This window comes from Macaca mulatta, chromosome 11, assembly GCF_049350105.2.
Source record: "Macaca mulatta isolate MMU2019108-1 chromosome 11, T2T-MMU8v2.0, whole genome shotgun sequence".
NCBI classification, from domain to species: Eukaryota; Metazoa; Chordata; class Mammalia; order Primates; family Cercopithecidae; genus Macaca; species Macaca mulatta.
This window is the reverse complement of record NC_133416.1, coordinates 81,697,620-81,714,665: the sequence shown is the minus strand read 5'-3', so window position 1 is coordinate 81,714,665 and position 17,046 is coordinate 81,697,620. Positions and strand designations below refer to the sequence as shown.

Sequence of the window (17,046 nt, the reverse complement as noted above, 5' to 3'; positions counted from 1 at the left end):
CACTACTAGATGAAGAAAACTTTGATTTTGAAGTGCTCATGTGATTGGGTCAAGGCCACCTGCATAATCACCATATATTAAGGTCAACTGACTTGAGACTTTAATTACATCTGCAAAATCCTTTCACAGCAGATTACTATTTGGTTGAATAACCAGGGGACAGGAATCTAGAATTCTGTCAGCATACTTTTTTTTTTTTTTAGACTGAGTCTCACTCTGTCGCTCAGGCTGGAGTGCAGTGGTGCAATCCCAGCTCACTGCAAACTCCATCTCCCAGGTTCAAGTGATTCTCCTGCCTCAGCCTCCCAAGCAACTGGGATTACAGGTACACACCACCATGCCTGGCTAATTTTTGTATTTTTACATTGTATTTTGTACGTGGTACATTGGCCAGGCTGGTCTTAAACTCCTGACCTCAAATGATCCATCTGACTTGACCTCCCAAAGTGCCGAGATTACAGGTGTGAGCCACCGCGCTCAGCCAGAACTTACCCTGTGCACTTTCAGTATCTTGAAATATCTGACGTAACACCTAATGTTGTTTATTGACAGCTTTATTTCTTCTGAAACGTCTTTTTTCATTACGACCAATTTTCTCATTGACTGAGTTCTTCTGGCTGTATATCTTGGGCGTCCAGAATGTTGTGTCACCATTCCGAAGATCAGTCATTTTCCAATTACATTCAATTGCAATTCAAGTGTTATCACTTTTTTCTTTGCTGCACTTTCACTTTTTGATTATCTATTTTATTTAAAAAATGGCATGTAGGTTTATCACTGGGAGACAAGGAGGCAACACAACTACTCTGCTGTGCATGAACTGCTTCATTCTGATTCATTTCTTCTTTTCCCAGCTTGATTAAACTGATATTTTACCTATACAACGAGGTTAAATTTTTTTGGCATACATTCTTTTCATTTTTATTTCTATTACTTTCATTTTTAAAACTGCATTATTTTCTCCTGTTCTTTGCTCATGTTTAAAATTCCATCTATTAACGTACATATTTCATTTATGGCCATATTCTATATTTAATAACTCTATAAGAAAGTTCTAATTATGTAGAGTCAGCAGAAAGAACAAACTGTAGAGCTAGAATTCCTTTCTTGTAAACAGACTTATAAGATACAAAGTATGACGGATATAAATGAAATCTTTAAAGAAAGAGATGCTTCTTTTATTGCAAACTTATGTTTTGTGAAAATGCTAAAGGAACAAAATTTTGTCAGGTAGCCAAGAGGTACAGTATCATTTTCAATACATTATGTAATTCTCAGGTCAAAGTTTCTCTGACTGGCAGGGTAGGGTAGCTATGTGAAACCAAGTGTATGGGTGCACATTCCCAAAGTAAATGTTGATGATAATGGCATGACTGTTATTATTTTAGTCAATTCATTTCACCTCAGGCAATAGCAGAGTCTTTCTTTCTCATCTGTCCTCTCTAAAGTAAGGAAGGTTTCTCTTATCTATCCACTCATTAATCAATCACTTATCAATCGATCTAGTTTTACTCTGCCCATCCTTTCACCAAAGATATAAACCTTATTTCAGGCGTCTTATATTTACAGTTTCAATTTGTGATGATCAGAACCTAATCCCCCATTCCCATACGGTATCTATATTTTTCCCGGTGCACTTTCCTTTTCTGTTTTCATTTGTATCTTTGGGGTGTGTGTGCGTTAGAAGACAGCCATGGGTATTCTGAGTATTTCCTTTACTTCTTTGGGAAGATAGTAATGCATTTAAGAGTATCTTTACCGCAGTTTATTTAGCATACAGACGTCCTATATCAATTAGTCTGCTATCTACACGACCATAAATATGAAAGTGGAAGTCTGATCCAATATTTTTGGTATAGTGTTTATTACATATACACAATTATTTAAATACATAGCGTTGACTTGCCTATTGTTAAACATCAAATGAAATGGGGCAAAGTAAAATATGTTTTACTATTTTATTTTTACAGCTCTGGTTTACTCTCACTTCTGTATAGTGACTATATATATATTTCAGGTGGGTATATTGCTTTGAATTTTTTCCTATTACATATAATGCTGCAACAGGTGGAAACATTGAGGTATTGGTTTCTTTTGTCTTCAACCACAGTAGATATTTCTAAATTCTTTTTTAACCAATTTACAGACCACTAGCACTTTATGTGTTTTAATTGCTCCATATGCCTTTCAGAGTTGATGTCATCACCATTTAAAAAAAGTTAATCATACTGAGTAGGGTAAATTGGTATTTTGCTTTTAGTTTGCATTTTTTTGAACCTAAGTAAACTTTTACAACTTTTTAGCCATTCATATTTCTTTTTGTAAGAATGAGTTGTTCTTTTACTTTGTACACTTGGCAATTGTACAACTATTTTGTTAATAATCTTTTATCAGTTATAAGAACTAAACAACTAGCACACTGGGTTATTGGTTTGTTTCTTTCAAACCAATATGATTTAATCAACAGAAAGTTCTGTTTTTCTTATGGTCCAATACATCTATCTTTTCTCTGTTTTGTACTTTTAAGAAATTTTCCCCTTACACACAATTATGAACATATCCTCCTATATTTTTCTAGAAAGTTTTGACATTTTACTTTTACACATTAAATCTTTAATCCATTTGGGAATTTTGCATCTAAGCACAGTTTTATTATTTATTCATGGATAATCTATTCCAGAACAATATATTGGTTTATATTCCACTGATTATAATAGAAATTTAATCACACATCAAGAAGACATAAACTGTAATCTATGTGTTTCCAATTCTAAACTCTATTCCATTCCATTGTTTCTGCACCGAAACTACAATATACATTTGTCAAAAAGATCTTGTCTATTCTAGCATCTGGTGGTTCACATAAATCTTAAAATTAATTTGTCAAGTTCCATGAGCACATCTATTTGGATTGTAATACAGATTGCTTCTAATTCACATATTTGGAGCAATACTGATTGCATTTTCTGTAAGTGAACATCCTCTCCGTTTACTTGGGATTTTCCCAACATATTAGAAAATATTATTTTCTTTATAAAATCTTACACATTTCTTGTGATATTATTTCATAGGACCGTTATAACTTGTTGAATTACAATCTAAATTTAATAACACTTTTTAAATGTTGGTATTCTGATTTTAGATATTGATCTTATATCCAGCAACTTTGCTAAATTTTCTCACTACTTTCAATCGTATGTTTGTAGATTCTATAAAATTATCCATGTAGATGTAGATGTCACCTGAGAACAACTGTTTCTAGATTCTATAAAATTGTTCATGTAACTATCATCTTAGAACAGTAAAAATTTTGTTTCTTCCATTCCTGCTTTTAAAGGGAGTGCTTCCAAGTATTCATTATTAAGCATGGCAATCGGTGTAGATTTTTGGTACATGCCCTTTTGCAGTGTGTATAAGTTCTTGAACTTTTGTTTCTATATTGTTGATGTCTTTTTTTAAGGCAATAATTCATATTGAATTTTTTCAAACTATTTTTCAGTATCAATTCAAATTTTCACATGGATTTTCTCTAATGATAATGTGATGATTTTGAGCTGAAATCTTGCCATCCTGTGATTAACCTGACTTGTTGACGTTTACTTTTGTTATTTTAAAGGAGTTGGTTTGCTAACATCCAAATGAAAAGAATCTATTTTGATATTATTTTGCCTATGTTTTTGTCATTGTTTCATTTGCTGTATTGTCTATAATTTCTAATTGTGTGGTGTTTTAAAAGTTATAGATGTATTAATTTACTTTAAAAATTTACAATTCCTTGAGTTACTTTTGAGTTCTATTTTAAAATAGACTTCCCTTTTTTCTGTTTTCAAATTCATTGCCCTAAGGTTGTTCATAAGAATCATGGATTTTTCATTCTGTTTTGTTTTTAATTAGTTATTATTCCACTGCTTTAACAGAGACCACTGACCTAGGAGTCACAACACCAGCATTCTACTTTTGCTTCCACCACTTGCAAATTTTTGCATTTGGAACTATCGGCAAGTCACTGCTGCTGAAGATATTTTTTTCATCTCTAAAATCAATTTAGTATTTACTTTTTGGTTCACATATTTCCAATGAGTCTCAAGAAATATACGATTGAAAATGTTTTCAAAAATGGAAAAATACAAACAAAAAAATCTCAAGAGTTTAAGGTTTATCCACAAAACCTTTTTGAATAGGAACATCACTTCTAATGCTATCCTCCAAAGCAACATTATGGGCATCTTTTGGAAAATAAATGAAAATCAGAGAGCTCATAATCCTTCACAGCAGAGAAAAACTTCTGAAATCTGATATTATCTCTTGCTGACTTGAAAACTGGCAATTCGTTAACCATAATTAAATACCAACATGAAAATAAATTTAGTAACTATTGTGCTTTTAGCACATAAATGGTTTATTCATAAAACTCTTTTAAAAAATTATAAGAAAAACTTTACAACACTTCAGATAGGTCTTAAGGCAATTTTACTTATTAATGTGTGCAAAGAAAGTTCTTCCTGAATTTTTAGTTACTTCAGCATACTTCATTTTGTCTTTGTCAACATCAAGCAATCATTTATCAGGTTCTTGACCTGATGCTACATGCTGTAGTTAAAATGCTAAATCTAGGAAGTTAAACATGGGTAGTTAAAAGGTATGCGATGTGTTTTTTTTTTTTTTTCTTTAAAGATCATACTAATTAGAAAACATAATAACCTTCAAAGTCCCATTGTCAAGTATTTGGTAAAGCATGGGTCTTGCAATTATCTTTTTAGAAAACTAATTAGCTTAGTACTAAATATAACTCCAAACCTACAAAATAGGAACCAAAAATATTTGCTGCAGATGCATTTGAAAACTAATTGATAGTAGATCCCGACAGTGAATTTTAATAAAAGTAGTAGAAATCTTACTTAAGGCAAAATAATCTTGGTGAAATTTCATTTGAAGAATTTCTCTTGTTATGGTTGCATCATGGGTTTTACACGTCAAATTTTTAAGTTTTCCCAAATCACCACGTTGGCCCTGGTCTATTTAAACTGGACAGTAACAAGTACATTGAGTGCTCCTAGAGACTCAATACCATGTTACACATCTATAAGCTTCCCTGAGGTATCCTATTGAGTCAAAGATTCTTCTCTGGACCCATTTCTGAAATTTTTATTAATCTCAATATTATTTCCAATTTGAAACTTTAATAAATTAGAACACTTAGCAAGAGACTTATTAGGACACAGGATCACTAAGTAGTTTCTAGGGAAAGTGCTCAAACTGTGGGTTAGGAATGGGATGAAAAACCTCAGAATTAATATTAAAAATGAAAGATCTAAATTGTTGAGGTAAATTTAAGTATTGAGAAAAAAATTACAAAGGCAGAACCATCGTCTGTTGTGAATCACTTACCTTTTGAGAGCAAGGATATTAGCTTAAATTGATGGTAAAATGTACATACTAGGATATATTGAGTTCAATTCAAATGGAACTATCTTTCACAGTGGGCTTTTAGTGACAGCACTGGACTTACTTTAACACCTTCTTACCTCATATGGAAAAGGGATGATTGTATATGGTTTGACTCTTTCACTGTATGATACAGACAGTTAAATTTGCAGGCCAAATTGAGAAACAAGGGTGGACAGTTTCTCCATTCTGATAGAACTCCTGTTAGGGAGAAAGTATTAAGGTTCAATAGCAATTAATTCAACATTTATCTTATTATGTCGATGCCTGAAAACATACAGTTTTAAAAGATGCATATAGAGTCCAAATAGACATTTTTTAAAATTTTGTTTATTACTGTTTACCAATGGGGAGATGCAGTTTATTTACATCAGCAGCCATAGGGGAAAGGGGAATACAGTTAGTCAGCTATCTGCATAGGATGTACTACTTATGCAAAAATAAGAATCTCCAAAACAAAGGACAGTGGTGAGCTTCACTACCCTCCCCCGATGATCCCAGCATGCGATAATGCCAGGCAGTGGTCCCTGGGCATGCGATGGTGGGAACTAATGTATGGAAGAAAAAGCCACAAACCACAGAAATTTTAAAGAACCCCCCCTTCCCCCATAACACATACATACACACACACACACACTCAGATACATAATAGGATTGCAGGGTGATCAATACACTTAATCAAGAAGGGAAAAACAGGAATTCTGTTGTTAAAAGGAAGATAGGTAGGGAAAGGGAGAGTTCCTAACCACTGTCAACTATATGGTAGGGAGCATTCTCTCCCCAGAAAGGAGTCTGTACCCTCTGGGCACCTGTTGGACCAAGCCCACCTTATACCCATCCAGGGTAGGGGGCTATTGCCCTATTGGTAGAGGGGCCAGAAACAAACAAAAAAACAAAAACAAAAACAAAAAAAGAGAGTAATATGAACCAAGTATTACTCAAAACTACTTCCCACTTCCTCCTCTAACCAGGAGAAAAGGCCAGAAAGAAAATAGTAATTTCAGGATTTGAGTTCCCTATCTGAAGGTAGAGGGATTGGACCGTGGCCTTTCTCCTTTACTATCATCCCACTTCCAAGACATTGTTAGGAAGTAGGCCAGAGTCTCACTTAGACTCTCCTTTCTTCATCCTCTTAGATATCTACAAGTCAAGGGCAAAGATATCTCCAAATTATTTTAGCTTTTGCAAGGTTTGATTTTTTTTAAAGTTACTGTGACTCTTTAAGACTAATCTGTAACTAGGCCCCAAGCCTGATCAGGACAACTCTAAGAGAAGGCAGTAATAGTTCCAAGGCCCAATCTCTATGGTTTCCTTAATCCTCTACAGTATGCAATCTACATCAGTCTACACAGTCTAAATAGTACCTTCTGGGATAAGGACCGATACATGCACAGCAAGGGTTAGAGAACGGGTAAGGACCAACTCCATCCCCCTGTGTGTCAATCAGCCTTTACTGCTCTTCTGCTTAGGTCCTAACAACCAGTATTGAAATGGAGGTGGGAAGATACAACTCCTTATGAAGTAAGACACAGCAAGAGGGCACACTAGCAAGGCAGTCCTATACAGGAGAAATGCTTAGGCATGATACTGCATTTTAAATACAAAAAATTAAGTTCTCTTCCAATTCCAATCCCAACAGAGGGAGCCATAAGAAAGATTCTTTTCTGAATCTTCTACAAAAACAAGAGACAAAAGAAAGAAAGAAAAAAGAAACAAAAACAAAAACAGAGGCCAAGAAAAAAGAAATTGGGCAGGCTTCAGAAGCAGGAGCATTGAGCTGAATTGAAACTGGTCAATGTGAGAGCTGGAGTGGAAGCAGCACCTGGGGCACCAGATAGGCAGTGGAGCAAGGGACAGGAGGAACACGGGGCCAAGCCAGACAGATGAGGCTGGACCCCCTACTGGGGCACAGAATGAGGTAAGAAAACATTTCAAATAAAGCAGCACCGTTCTGCTCACCTCGGGGCTCCCACCCCTTTATACTTCATAAACCCTCGCTCAGGGAATAAAGTGGAGGGTAGTTTGATATGTGGCTCTTACTTCCCATCTTCCCCTATACCATTCCCTAAAGTCAGGAGATTCTGGAGGTCTTTCTCTGACATCTAACAATAAAAGGACTGCTCCTCTTGTCAAGATCCAAAGGGGACCAAGTGGAAAGGACTGCCCCTTTCGAGGGGCAGAGAGAAGGTGGTGACAGTCTGGATGTTCACCATAGCAGAGCTCTGACTACCCAACCAAAGAAACAGGGACATTCAACAGGACTCTGCACACAGTCAGATGAGATAATCCAGTCCTGCTCCTTGGCTCCTAGCACTAATCCATTCACATTATTGGGGGCAGCTGAAAGTGCCCTCTGGGCTCAGTTTTCAAACCATAGCCTCCTGCACAGCCATGATGCTCTTCTATAGTTCAGTCCTGACCCCAGGGTGGGAGGCAGGTAGTGAACTGGCTTAATGACCAAGTCATACCCATGGAGTGGCTAGGTAACCAGTAACTCAGAGTAGGAAGTGACTGCCCTACTAAACTTATGTCCACAGCATAACACATCCAGACATGAATCTTGAAGTTTGAGAGATCGTGCATAGTTGCAGAGGTCCCTGCTACCTCCCCAGGGGATCATAATCGAATCCTCAGCCTGCCTGGACAACCAAGTTGTCCATTTGCCAAGCCTATGCCACCAGGTTGGAGGGCAAGGAAGAGGGCTCTGCTCAGCCAAATGCTAGGCGCTGTCCTCAAGTCAGCTGAATCACTGTAAAGTCTGGACTTTTGGGAAATAGGTGGTTTTGACCTTTTCTTCTTGCTGGAGTCAAGGCTACAGAGCTTCCCTATCAAACTTGAGACTTCTTTTTCTTGGATTTCACAAATTGAAAATGTTAGTATCCAGATCTTGCACCTGACATTTACTTGTCTCAGAGAAGCCCATATCAAAGGTTCAGATATCAAAGGGGCAGTCCCACTGCAGGCCACTGATTACGGCCTGACGAACTGTGATGTCCAAACTGTCCAGGAAGCCCTTGACATCAGGCAGACAGAAAGGCTGAGGAACCAAAAATTTTATATGCTGGGCACACAACTGCTCACCTGTGCATTGGGGGGCACTACAGAATCTTGCGCACATCCTGGTGTGTTTAGAGATCAACAGGCACTGCTTGGCCCGCAGGCTGTGCAGCTCCTCCTGCCCAGGGCTTCAGAGCTTGCTCCAGGTAATACACTTTAAAAAAAGGATTTCTAAATTATCCACTTTGGGTTTTTAAATGCTAATATCTTCAAGGGGAATTAGAACTTTTGTCTGATTTTTCTACTTTTTTTCTACTTAGCTTACTCCTCCAAGCCACAGGACCAGTCTATGTTATTGTCCTGGCCACTTTCAGACTCTCATTTTGCAGCTACTGGAATTCCGGAGGTGAGCGCTGCAGCTGCTGATCAGGCCCATTCCCAGGTTCTCCGGGAAGGGAGCAAAGCGGTAGGCGGCACGCTCCTTTGTCTTCCACTGGCTGAATGCCAAAATCCTTCACGCTACCAGTCTCTGCGAACTCCAGGTAGAAGTAGCCGCACTTGACTGCCCGGTGCACCTCAAAGCAGAATCCCAAACAAGAATCCTCTATCAGGTCTACGTAAATCTCCTGAGCGATGGCCTCTAGCTTGTTAGTATCCAGATTGGCCAACGAAATTTCCTCCATTTTAATTTGTAAACGACTGCGAAGAGGGCGCTCGTTTTACTCACGGCAGCAACACGTCTGGCTCCACGGGCCGCGCCTAGGCCTAGACGCCTTTCAGAGCCCAGTTCTCTGGCAGCGGGGTCGGTGGTGTCCGCGGCGGCAGCAGCAGCGACAGGGGCGACTGCTCCGGAATCCCAAGTCCTTCTGTTTGTTTTGGCGTATCCCGGGTTGCGGGCCTTTTAGCTGCGCCTGGCCCAGGACACACCGCCAAACCGTCTCAGCGCCTCACCCAGCCGCCGGGGCCTCTTCCGCTCCCCTGTCGAGCCTAGCCCCGCCTCCCCGCTTCCGCTCCTCAGAGCGCCTGCGCAGTGGTTCTGCGCAGACTCGTGGAGCCTCTCAGCGCGCTGCGGCTTTGAGAGCGTTTTAGTTTGTGAAAAGGAACGCAATGAACGTAGTGTACGACTTCCATTATCTCCGATTATTAAAAGATTGCGAGGATATTATTTTATGTTACTTTATTTGTAAATTTAAACATTCGCTAATTAATTCAGCAGCCATGCTTAACTGATGTCCTCTGAAAAACGGAAAAATTTAATAATATGCACTGTTGTGGTGTGATTGGAAACATTTTAGGAACAGTTCTCGGGATGTGTTTGAAAATTTGACTTACATGATTGACTAGTGAATCGTGTATAGCAATGCCGCAGTTGTCATTTAAATCCACTAGATGGTGCAAGGAAACAAATTACAGCATAATTTATCTTTCGGTCTTTTTTTTGAATGAAAAAACTGGAAACTTGGCACTAAAGGCGTAATTCATATATATTGATCAAATAAACCCATGGCATCTATCTCACTTATAAGATCATTAAGGCAATGTGACTATAAAGAGATGGTAATGTACACCTCTAAAATAATCAGAGAAAAAAATTAGGTGTGTATTCTGTCTTAAAGAGGGAGGAAATCTGAAATATGTTAAATATATGGGAGATAAAACTTTTCCTAAAATTATATGCATGATTTGTGAGAACGGGAGCCAGTCTACCTAAGTTTAAATCCCGAAGCCAACATTTAACAGTTTAGTGTTTCCTCATCTGAAAGAAAAGCTAATTCTTATTTCATGGTTAAGATTAAATTTTATTTTAAAAAATCTTGCAACAGTGCCTTACATGTGAGCAATGGTTCAGTAAATGTTAACTATTTTTAATCATATTAGTTATGAACTTGAATATAAGAAAAATCGCTGTAGTATTTCCTTTATTTTTTGCTCACTTTTTGGTCCCAAGAACTGCTGTGAAATAGAGCAGTCTGTATTATCTTTATAATTTATTTTAAAATTATTGTTAACCAATGAAAGAAAAATACAAAATACATATTTATATCTGTCTGATTCTTTACTTTTCCGTCGAGATTAAAGGAGAGACATGTATCTTTTAATCAGATAAAATACTTATTTTCTAATGTATATGATCATCTAAACATCTAAATATTTTAGAATTTATTCATTCTTTATTTTTATTTTCGACACAAGATCTCGCTGTATTGCCCAGGTTGGAGTGCAGTGGCACCATCATAGTTCACTGCAGCCTGGATCTCCAGGGCACAAAGAGTCCTACCACCTCAGCCTCCCAAGTAGCTGGGACTACAGGGGTGCACCACAACCCCAGACTAATTTCTTTTCTTTTCTTTTCTTTTTCTTTTTTTTTTTTAGCAGCAGAGGAGGTCTTGCTGTGTTGCCCCAGCTTGAACTCCTGAACTCAAGTGATTCCCGGGTTGCGGGCCTTTTAGCTGCCCCCTGGCCCAGGGGCAACTAAATGCTCAGCCTCCCAAATGCTGGGATTACAGGCATGAGCCACCTTGCCTGGCCTAGAATTCATTCTTAATATCTCACTGTATTAGTTCGTTTTCACACTGCTATTAAAAACTACCTAAGATTGGATAATTTATGAAGAAAATAGGTTTAACTGACTCTCAGTTCCACAGGCTTAACAGGAAGCATGACTGGGAAGCCTCAGGAAACTTGCAATTATGACAGAAGTTGAAGGGGAAGCAAGGACCTACTTCACATGGTAGCAAGAGGGAGAGAGAGCGAAAGGGGAAGTGGCACACACTTTTAAAGCATCAAATCTCATGAGAACTCACTATCACAAAAACAGCAAGGGAGAATACTCCCCCATGATCCAATCACCTCCCACCAGCTCCCCCGACATGTGAGGATTACAATTAGACATGAGATTTGGGTAGGGACAAAGAGCCAAACCATATCACTCACTCTTTTGTTTTCATGAATAGAAGATTAAATTTATTTTGTTTATGAGTAGCCAGTATTTGTACCCATGCAAACTTTTCTGATTGTGTATTTTACCATTTTAAAAAACATAAATTGGCTGATAGGGTGCATTTTGAAAGCCTAGACTTTAAGACTTATGTACTATAAGTTGTTTGTTTTTTTTTTTTTTTTTGAACTATGGGGCAGGATTTTTTTATTCATCATAGTCTTTGTGTAATTTATATGTTTTACATTCAAAAATTGGCATCATAGTTTGATATAAATTGAAATCTCCGCATAGCCACATGCTAGCCCGTATAATGATTAAATGCACAAGTTCTTTGGTCAGACTGTCTCCTACCCATTACTGTCTGTGTGATCTTGTCCTGTCTACTTCTGTAAATCTCAGTTTTCCTTTTGCAAAATGTCAATAACAGTTCTCATCACATAGGTTTGTTGTGAGATTTAAAACACAGCAATAAATTTTATGAATGTCTTCACACAGTGCTTGACAAATACAGTAGTATATAATATTCTTTTGTATAACTAGTACTGTAGCATACTTAGTTACATGAGAAAATAGATATAAATACAATTGTTTACACAAATTCCTTCTTTCTCATGCTTTCTCCAAATTTAAAGCAGTGCTTCTAAAACCATGTATATGAATCACTCAGAGATCTTTTAAAAATGTAGAGTATGATTTTGTAAATTTGGGATGGGGCCTCCTTTTCTCTATTTCTAACATACTTTGATATGTGCTAGTGACCACTTTATAAGTAGCAAGGAATTAGAAGGACTTAATAGTGGACATTTGTTCTTTATAGTGATTAGCTCCCATATAATTTGTTCTTGGAAATTGTCATGAGAGTCTTTGCATGTTTGATTTTGGCAGAAGAGAAGAAGATTGTCCCTTAAATCCTCCTTGTGTTGTGAAAGTTGGAATATAAGTACTCAATTTATGTAATTAAGAAGAGTCATCAATAAAAATATATTTCAAAATATATACAGAAAAACTTCATATAATTTGAAATTCAAATAATCTGGATCATGTCTAGGTTTAGACTTCCTGTCAGTATTTTACTACATTTCATCTTACAAAAGGAACACCATCATGACATCAAATATTTGCAGTAGCAGTCATCATCACCTTGTCACCTCTTTTCTACTTATATCATTTAACCAGGTTGTCTTACTTCTGATAGATACACACTGAAACTCTTTATGTTAAATCAGCCTTAAATCAATAACATACCACCGAAAAAAGTTGATAAAAACTCCTTAGTTCTCTTACAATTAATAAGACTGAGGTATTACTTAAACCTTTAGTATAAAAATAACATTTAAAATTGATTTTTTAAATTTTTATTTTATTTTATTTTTTTTTTTTTTTGAGACAGAGTCTCACTCTGCCTCTCAGGAGTTGGAGTGTAGTTGCGCGATTTCTGCTTACTGCAAGCTTTGTCTGCTGGGTTCATGCCATTTTCCTGCCTCAACCTCCCGAGTAGCTGGGATTACAGGCGCCCACCACACTTGGCTATTTTTTTGTATTTTTTTAGTAGAGACGGGGTTTCACCATGTTAGCCAGGATCGTCTCATTCCTGACCAGCCCACCTCGGCCTCCCAAAGTGCTGGGATTACAGGCATGAGCCACTGCCCCAGCCTAGAAATTTTTTATTATCTAAATTATTTTCTTAATACAAAGAAAGTAACATAGATTAGGTATTTATAAATAATCTTTAAAAATATTGCTTAAAATTGTGCACAAATTAAGGCAAGTAAAAATGAATGTATTATGATATTTTAATTGTCTTTGATTATTCTCTTTCCATTCAGTAATTGTAATATATGCACTGACAGAATAAGCTCTTTTAAAGAGAAACACATTTTAAATTGTTATTTAAAGGCTTTCTTTAAAGATTGAAATTCCCTAAAAGATTTGTTTATAAAAGCCACACTTTTTTGTGTTCACATGAAATAGAGTGGGGCGGCAGAGTGCTTCAAGGGATAGACCTGGGAGTGTAGTCAAAAGCCCTTAACTGTTGTCATATTTTGGCCATTAACTATCAGGTGCACTTGAGCAAGAGGGTGATTCACTTTTTTAATAAACTGGCTGACTCATGTTTTCTAAATTTTTCTTTGAAAATTAAATTTCTATGTATTGAGGAATCTGAGGAAATGGGTTCCACCCAGTTAAAAGGAAAGTATATTCTTCTGTATATTGGTCCATGAAGCTCAAATGTTGAATCCTAAAGTGGGTGTCTAAGGGTTTCTTTATCAAATTAATCTATTCTGCTCTCTAGAGCATCTTGAATTGCCTCCACATTTTAGGGCTAAGAGCATTATTTAACTATTGAATACCAACTGTGTGTTGAAATTAGCTTTCCTAACATCCAATGATGTTGCTTGTGAATGATCATTTTTAGGTAAAAAAATTATCTAGGGACGTTGAATTTTAGGAAGTCCACTTTTACTTTTGCTTATAGAATATTAATTAAAACTCGATGTTTCTTTACTCACTCAAGTATTTTAAGATAAATGAATAGTAAATCAGAGAGGGAGGGAACATTTTGCCATGTTATCTTCTCTTTTAAACAGCCCTTTTTCATTAAACTATATATTAGAAATAAACTATGGCATTTCATCAACAATTTGGTAAAATATATGTATGTGTGTCATCACTCAACTCAAGTAAATACTGGCATATCCTCCCAGGCATAGCTAGCTTGAAGTTTCAAATTCATCCTCTGCTGAAATCTAGTTTTCAAAATTTGCATTTAGAAAATAATTATTAAGGCTTGCATGAAATTCAGAGTGCCACAATTTCATATTAAATTGAGGTGTGATGCTATAATCACAATGTCTAAAATAAATTTATGATTTGAATCTGCCCTATTAAATTGAAATCAAGGCAATTTATTGAATGTTGGTATTTATGACAACTCTAGATTATAATCTACCAAAGAGAAAGAAACAGTAATTCTAAGCTACCTATAGTTAGTAAGTAGAATATTAGACTAATGTGGCAATTTTAATAGTTTGCATAATAAAACATTTTTAAAAGTTGATATTTTAATATATCAGTTATTCAGAGCCAGTTTGCTCTAAAAGGGCTTCGGAAGATCTCCAGAAAAATTTCCATGCGTTTGTATGTGTAAGCATAAAATTCCATGCTCCTTGATTTATGATAGACTGATGTCATTATAAACCTATTGTAAGTAAAAAATATTACAAATCAGAAATTCATTTAATACACCTAACCTACTAAGTTCCATGGCTTAGTTTAGCTTACCTTAAATGTGCTCAGAACACTTACATTAGCCTACAGTTGGGCAAAATTATCCAACACAGTCTATTTTATAATGAAGTAAAATATCTCTTGTAACTTATTGCATACCCTACTAAAAGTGAAAAGCAGAATGGTTGTATGGGTACTCAAAGTACTATTTCTACTGAATGCTTATATCACTTTCACCCCATCATAAAGTTGAAAAATCATAAGTTGAACTATTATTAGTTGGGGATGATTTGTATTTTTAAAATATGTTTTAAATGGCTTATGAAACTGCCTCTGAAGCTGATAAACTATTTCTTAAATAAAAATAGACTATCATTGACGTCCTTGTCTTCTGTGAAAAAGTCTACATAATAGTATAGAAAAAGATAATTGTTTATAATTTATGTAGATATAAGGATGAGCCTAGAAAAATGTACATTTGAATGCTGAAAATAATTTATGATTAGGAAGCATGATTGTAGTAACAGTTAAAAGGGACTGTCAAAAACCCCCATCTTAAAGGAATTTCAAACTTATAAAAAATTGCAAGAATATTAATATATACTGTCTATATACCTATCTTTCACTCAGATTTACTTATGAACGTTTTGCTACTTTTACTTTATGTCTTTCTATTTCTCTCACTGAAGTTTCCTTATCACAAATTTGAACTACTATTTTTTTCCTGATCTATTTGGTAGTAAGTTGCAGACATAATACCCTATTATATCTAAAATCTGGTGTAAAAATTTATCTTAGTAGATTAGGATGCTGTATTATTGAAAACAAAGATGATTCTGAAGAAAGTTCAGCCATTAGAGTAGGTTTACAAGGCTGACAAGCTAGGTTTCTTCTAGACATAAATGTCTTCTGGAACTTTTTCTTACATCAATTTTTAATATTTTTATGGCGTTATATTGATTGCTTTTTCCCCTGGTAACTTTTTAGAAAATCTTGATCCAGCTAACCCTAGTTTTGCCAAACACAATCATGCACTCTGACAGTTGGTGAGGAATATCTACCACGACATGTAAACTATTTATTGGACTTGTCTTGATTAGTGAAACATGCTAGTACTTGCTAGTACATGTCAGAGTGAACCAATGGCAAGGGACAGCTGAATACAGGACTCTGAGAGAAGTTCATGGTATTTTTTCACTTCTCCCATCTAAGAGAAAAAGGAGGAAACTGAAATAATATCTTCATTTCTGATAAAGAAACTAAGGTCAGATATGTTAAGTGAATTGGAGGCAGAGTTAGGACTAAATGTTAAGACTTCTAACTCCTAATTTTTTTTTTCCCTCTGTAACTTACTGGCTTATTTTTACATAATGTCTACTTTTTAATCTTCAGTAATGACTACTTTCTATAATGCATTTTGAAATAGAACCATTTTAGAATCATCTTAATATATCATAAATCAAAATCTTACTGCCAATGTAGAATGTACCAGTGATTGAAATCCTAAAATACAACCTATGCACTTTTTGCCTATCCACAGGTGCTAAAACACATACAGTGATGCTGTACACAATGTGCTCTTTAATTATTTTATGCTGGAGATTCACAAGGAACATTTTTCAGATGACCAACCATCCATTCCACAAAAAGTACATAAACTTAATTTAGAAACATATCTTGAGAGAATTTTAAGAATCAGATTTTCACATAAAATTTCTTTCTGCCCAAAAGTGGTATTATTTTTACAACTTTTTTGTCCAAATTGGTTGTGTGTTGTTTAGTGAAAAATTAAGTTCCTTTTTATCTTTCTTTATTCCTTTCCTTTTCCATAGTTATTTGCCATCAAGTTATAAAGAAGAACTCATGTAAATAATTGAACACACTTTTTTTTTCTAATTTTACTAATGTCCATTAGGTTTATTTTGATTTTTCTTCTCTCATGAAGAGTTGTCTCATAGTTTCTTAAGTCAAGCTGTTAAACTGGTGGGTGGGATGCTTTTAAGTTTTTTGTTCCACAGAAGGGCATCTGGCAAGTGCCACCAAGTGAGAGATTAATTTTCTTGCAAAAATTCTAGTAAATGTAAAATAAAGAGCAAATTAAGGCACTAACATGAGATTATCTCAGAATCTGTCATATATTAATTACAAATACTTGTTTTTAAAGTAACACTGGGCCAGGCACATTGGCTTACGTCTGTAATCTCAGCACTTTGGGAGGCTGAAGCGGGTGGATCACAAGGTCAAGAGATTGAGACCATCCTGGCCAACATGGAGAAAACCCATCTCTACTAAAAAATACAAAAATTAGCTGGGCGTGGTGGTGCATGCCTGTAGTCCCAGCTACTCGGGAGGCTGAGGCAGGAGAATTCCTTGAACCCAGGAGGTGGAGGTTGCAGTGAGCCGAGATCGTGCCACAGCACTCCAGCCTGGTGACA

General features: G+C 36.1%; 1 protein-coding gene across 1 annotated transcript; it reads right to left on the bottom strand.

Moving 5' to 3' along the window:
* Positions 1 to 5,755: 5,755 nt before the first annotated feature.
* Positions 5,756 to 9,414, bottom strand: ATXN7L3B (ataxin 7 like 3B). The gene has a single exon (XM_015152260.3). It carries the CDS (start codon positions 9,123 to 9,125, stop codon positions 8,832 to 8,834), a length of 294 nt encoding a protein of 97 aa, XP_015007746.1. The 5' UTR covers positions 9,126 to 9,414; the 3' UTR covers positions 5,756 to 8,831.
* Positions 9,415 to 17,046: the final 7,632 nt, after the last annotated feature.

Bases quoted from the DNA above. Each gene is read 5' to 3' on its own strand.
- ATXN7L3B (XM_015152260.3), bottom strand. From the start codon at position 9,125: ATGGAGGAAATTTCGTTGGCCAATCTGGATACTAACAAGCTAGAGGCC.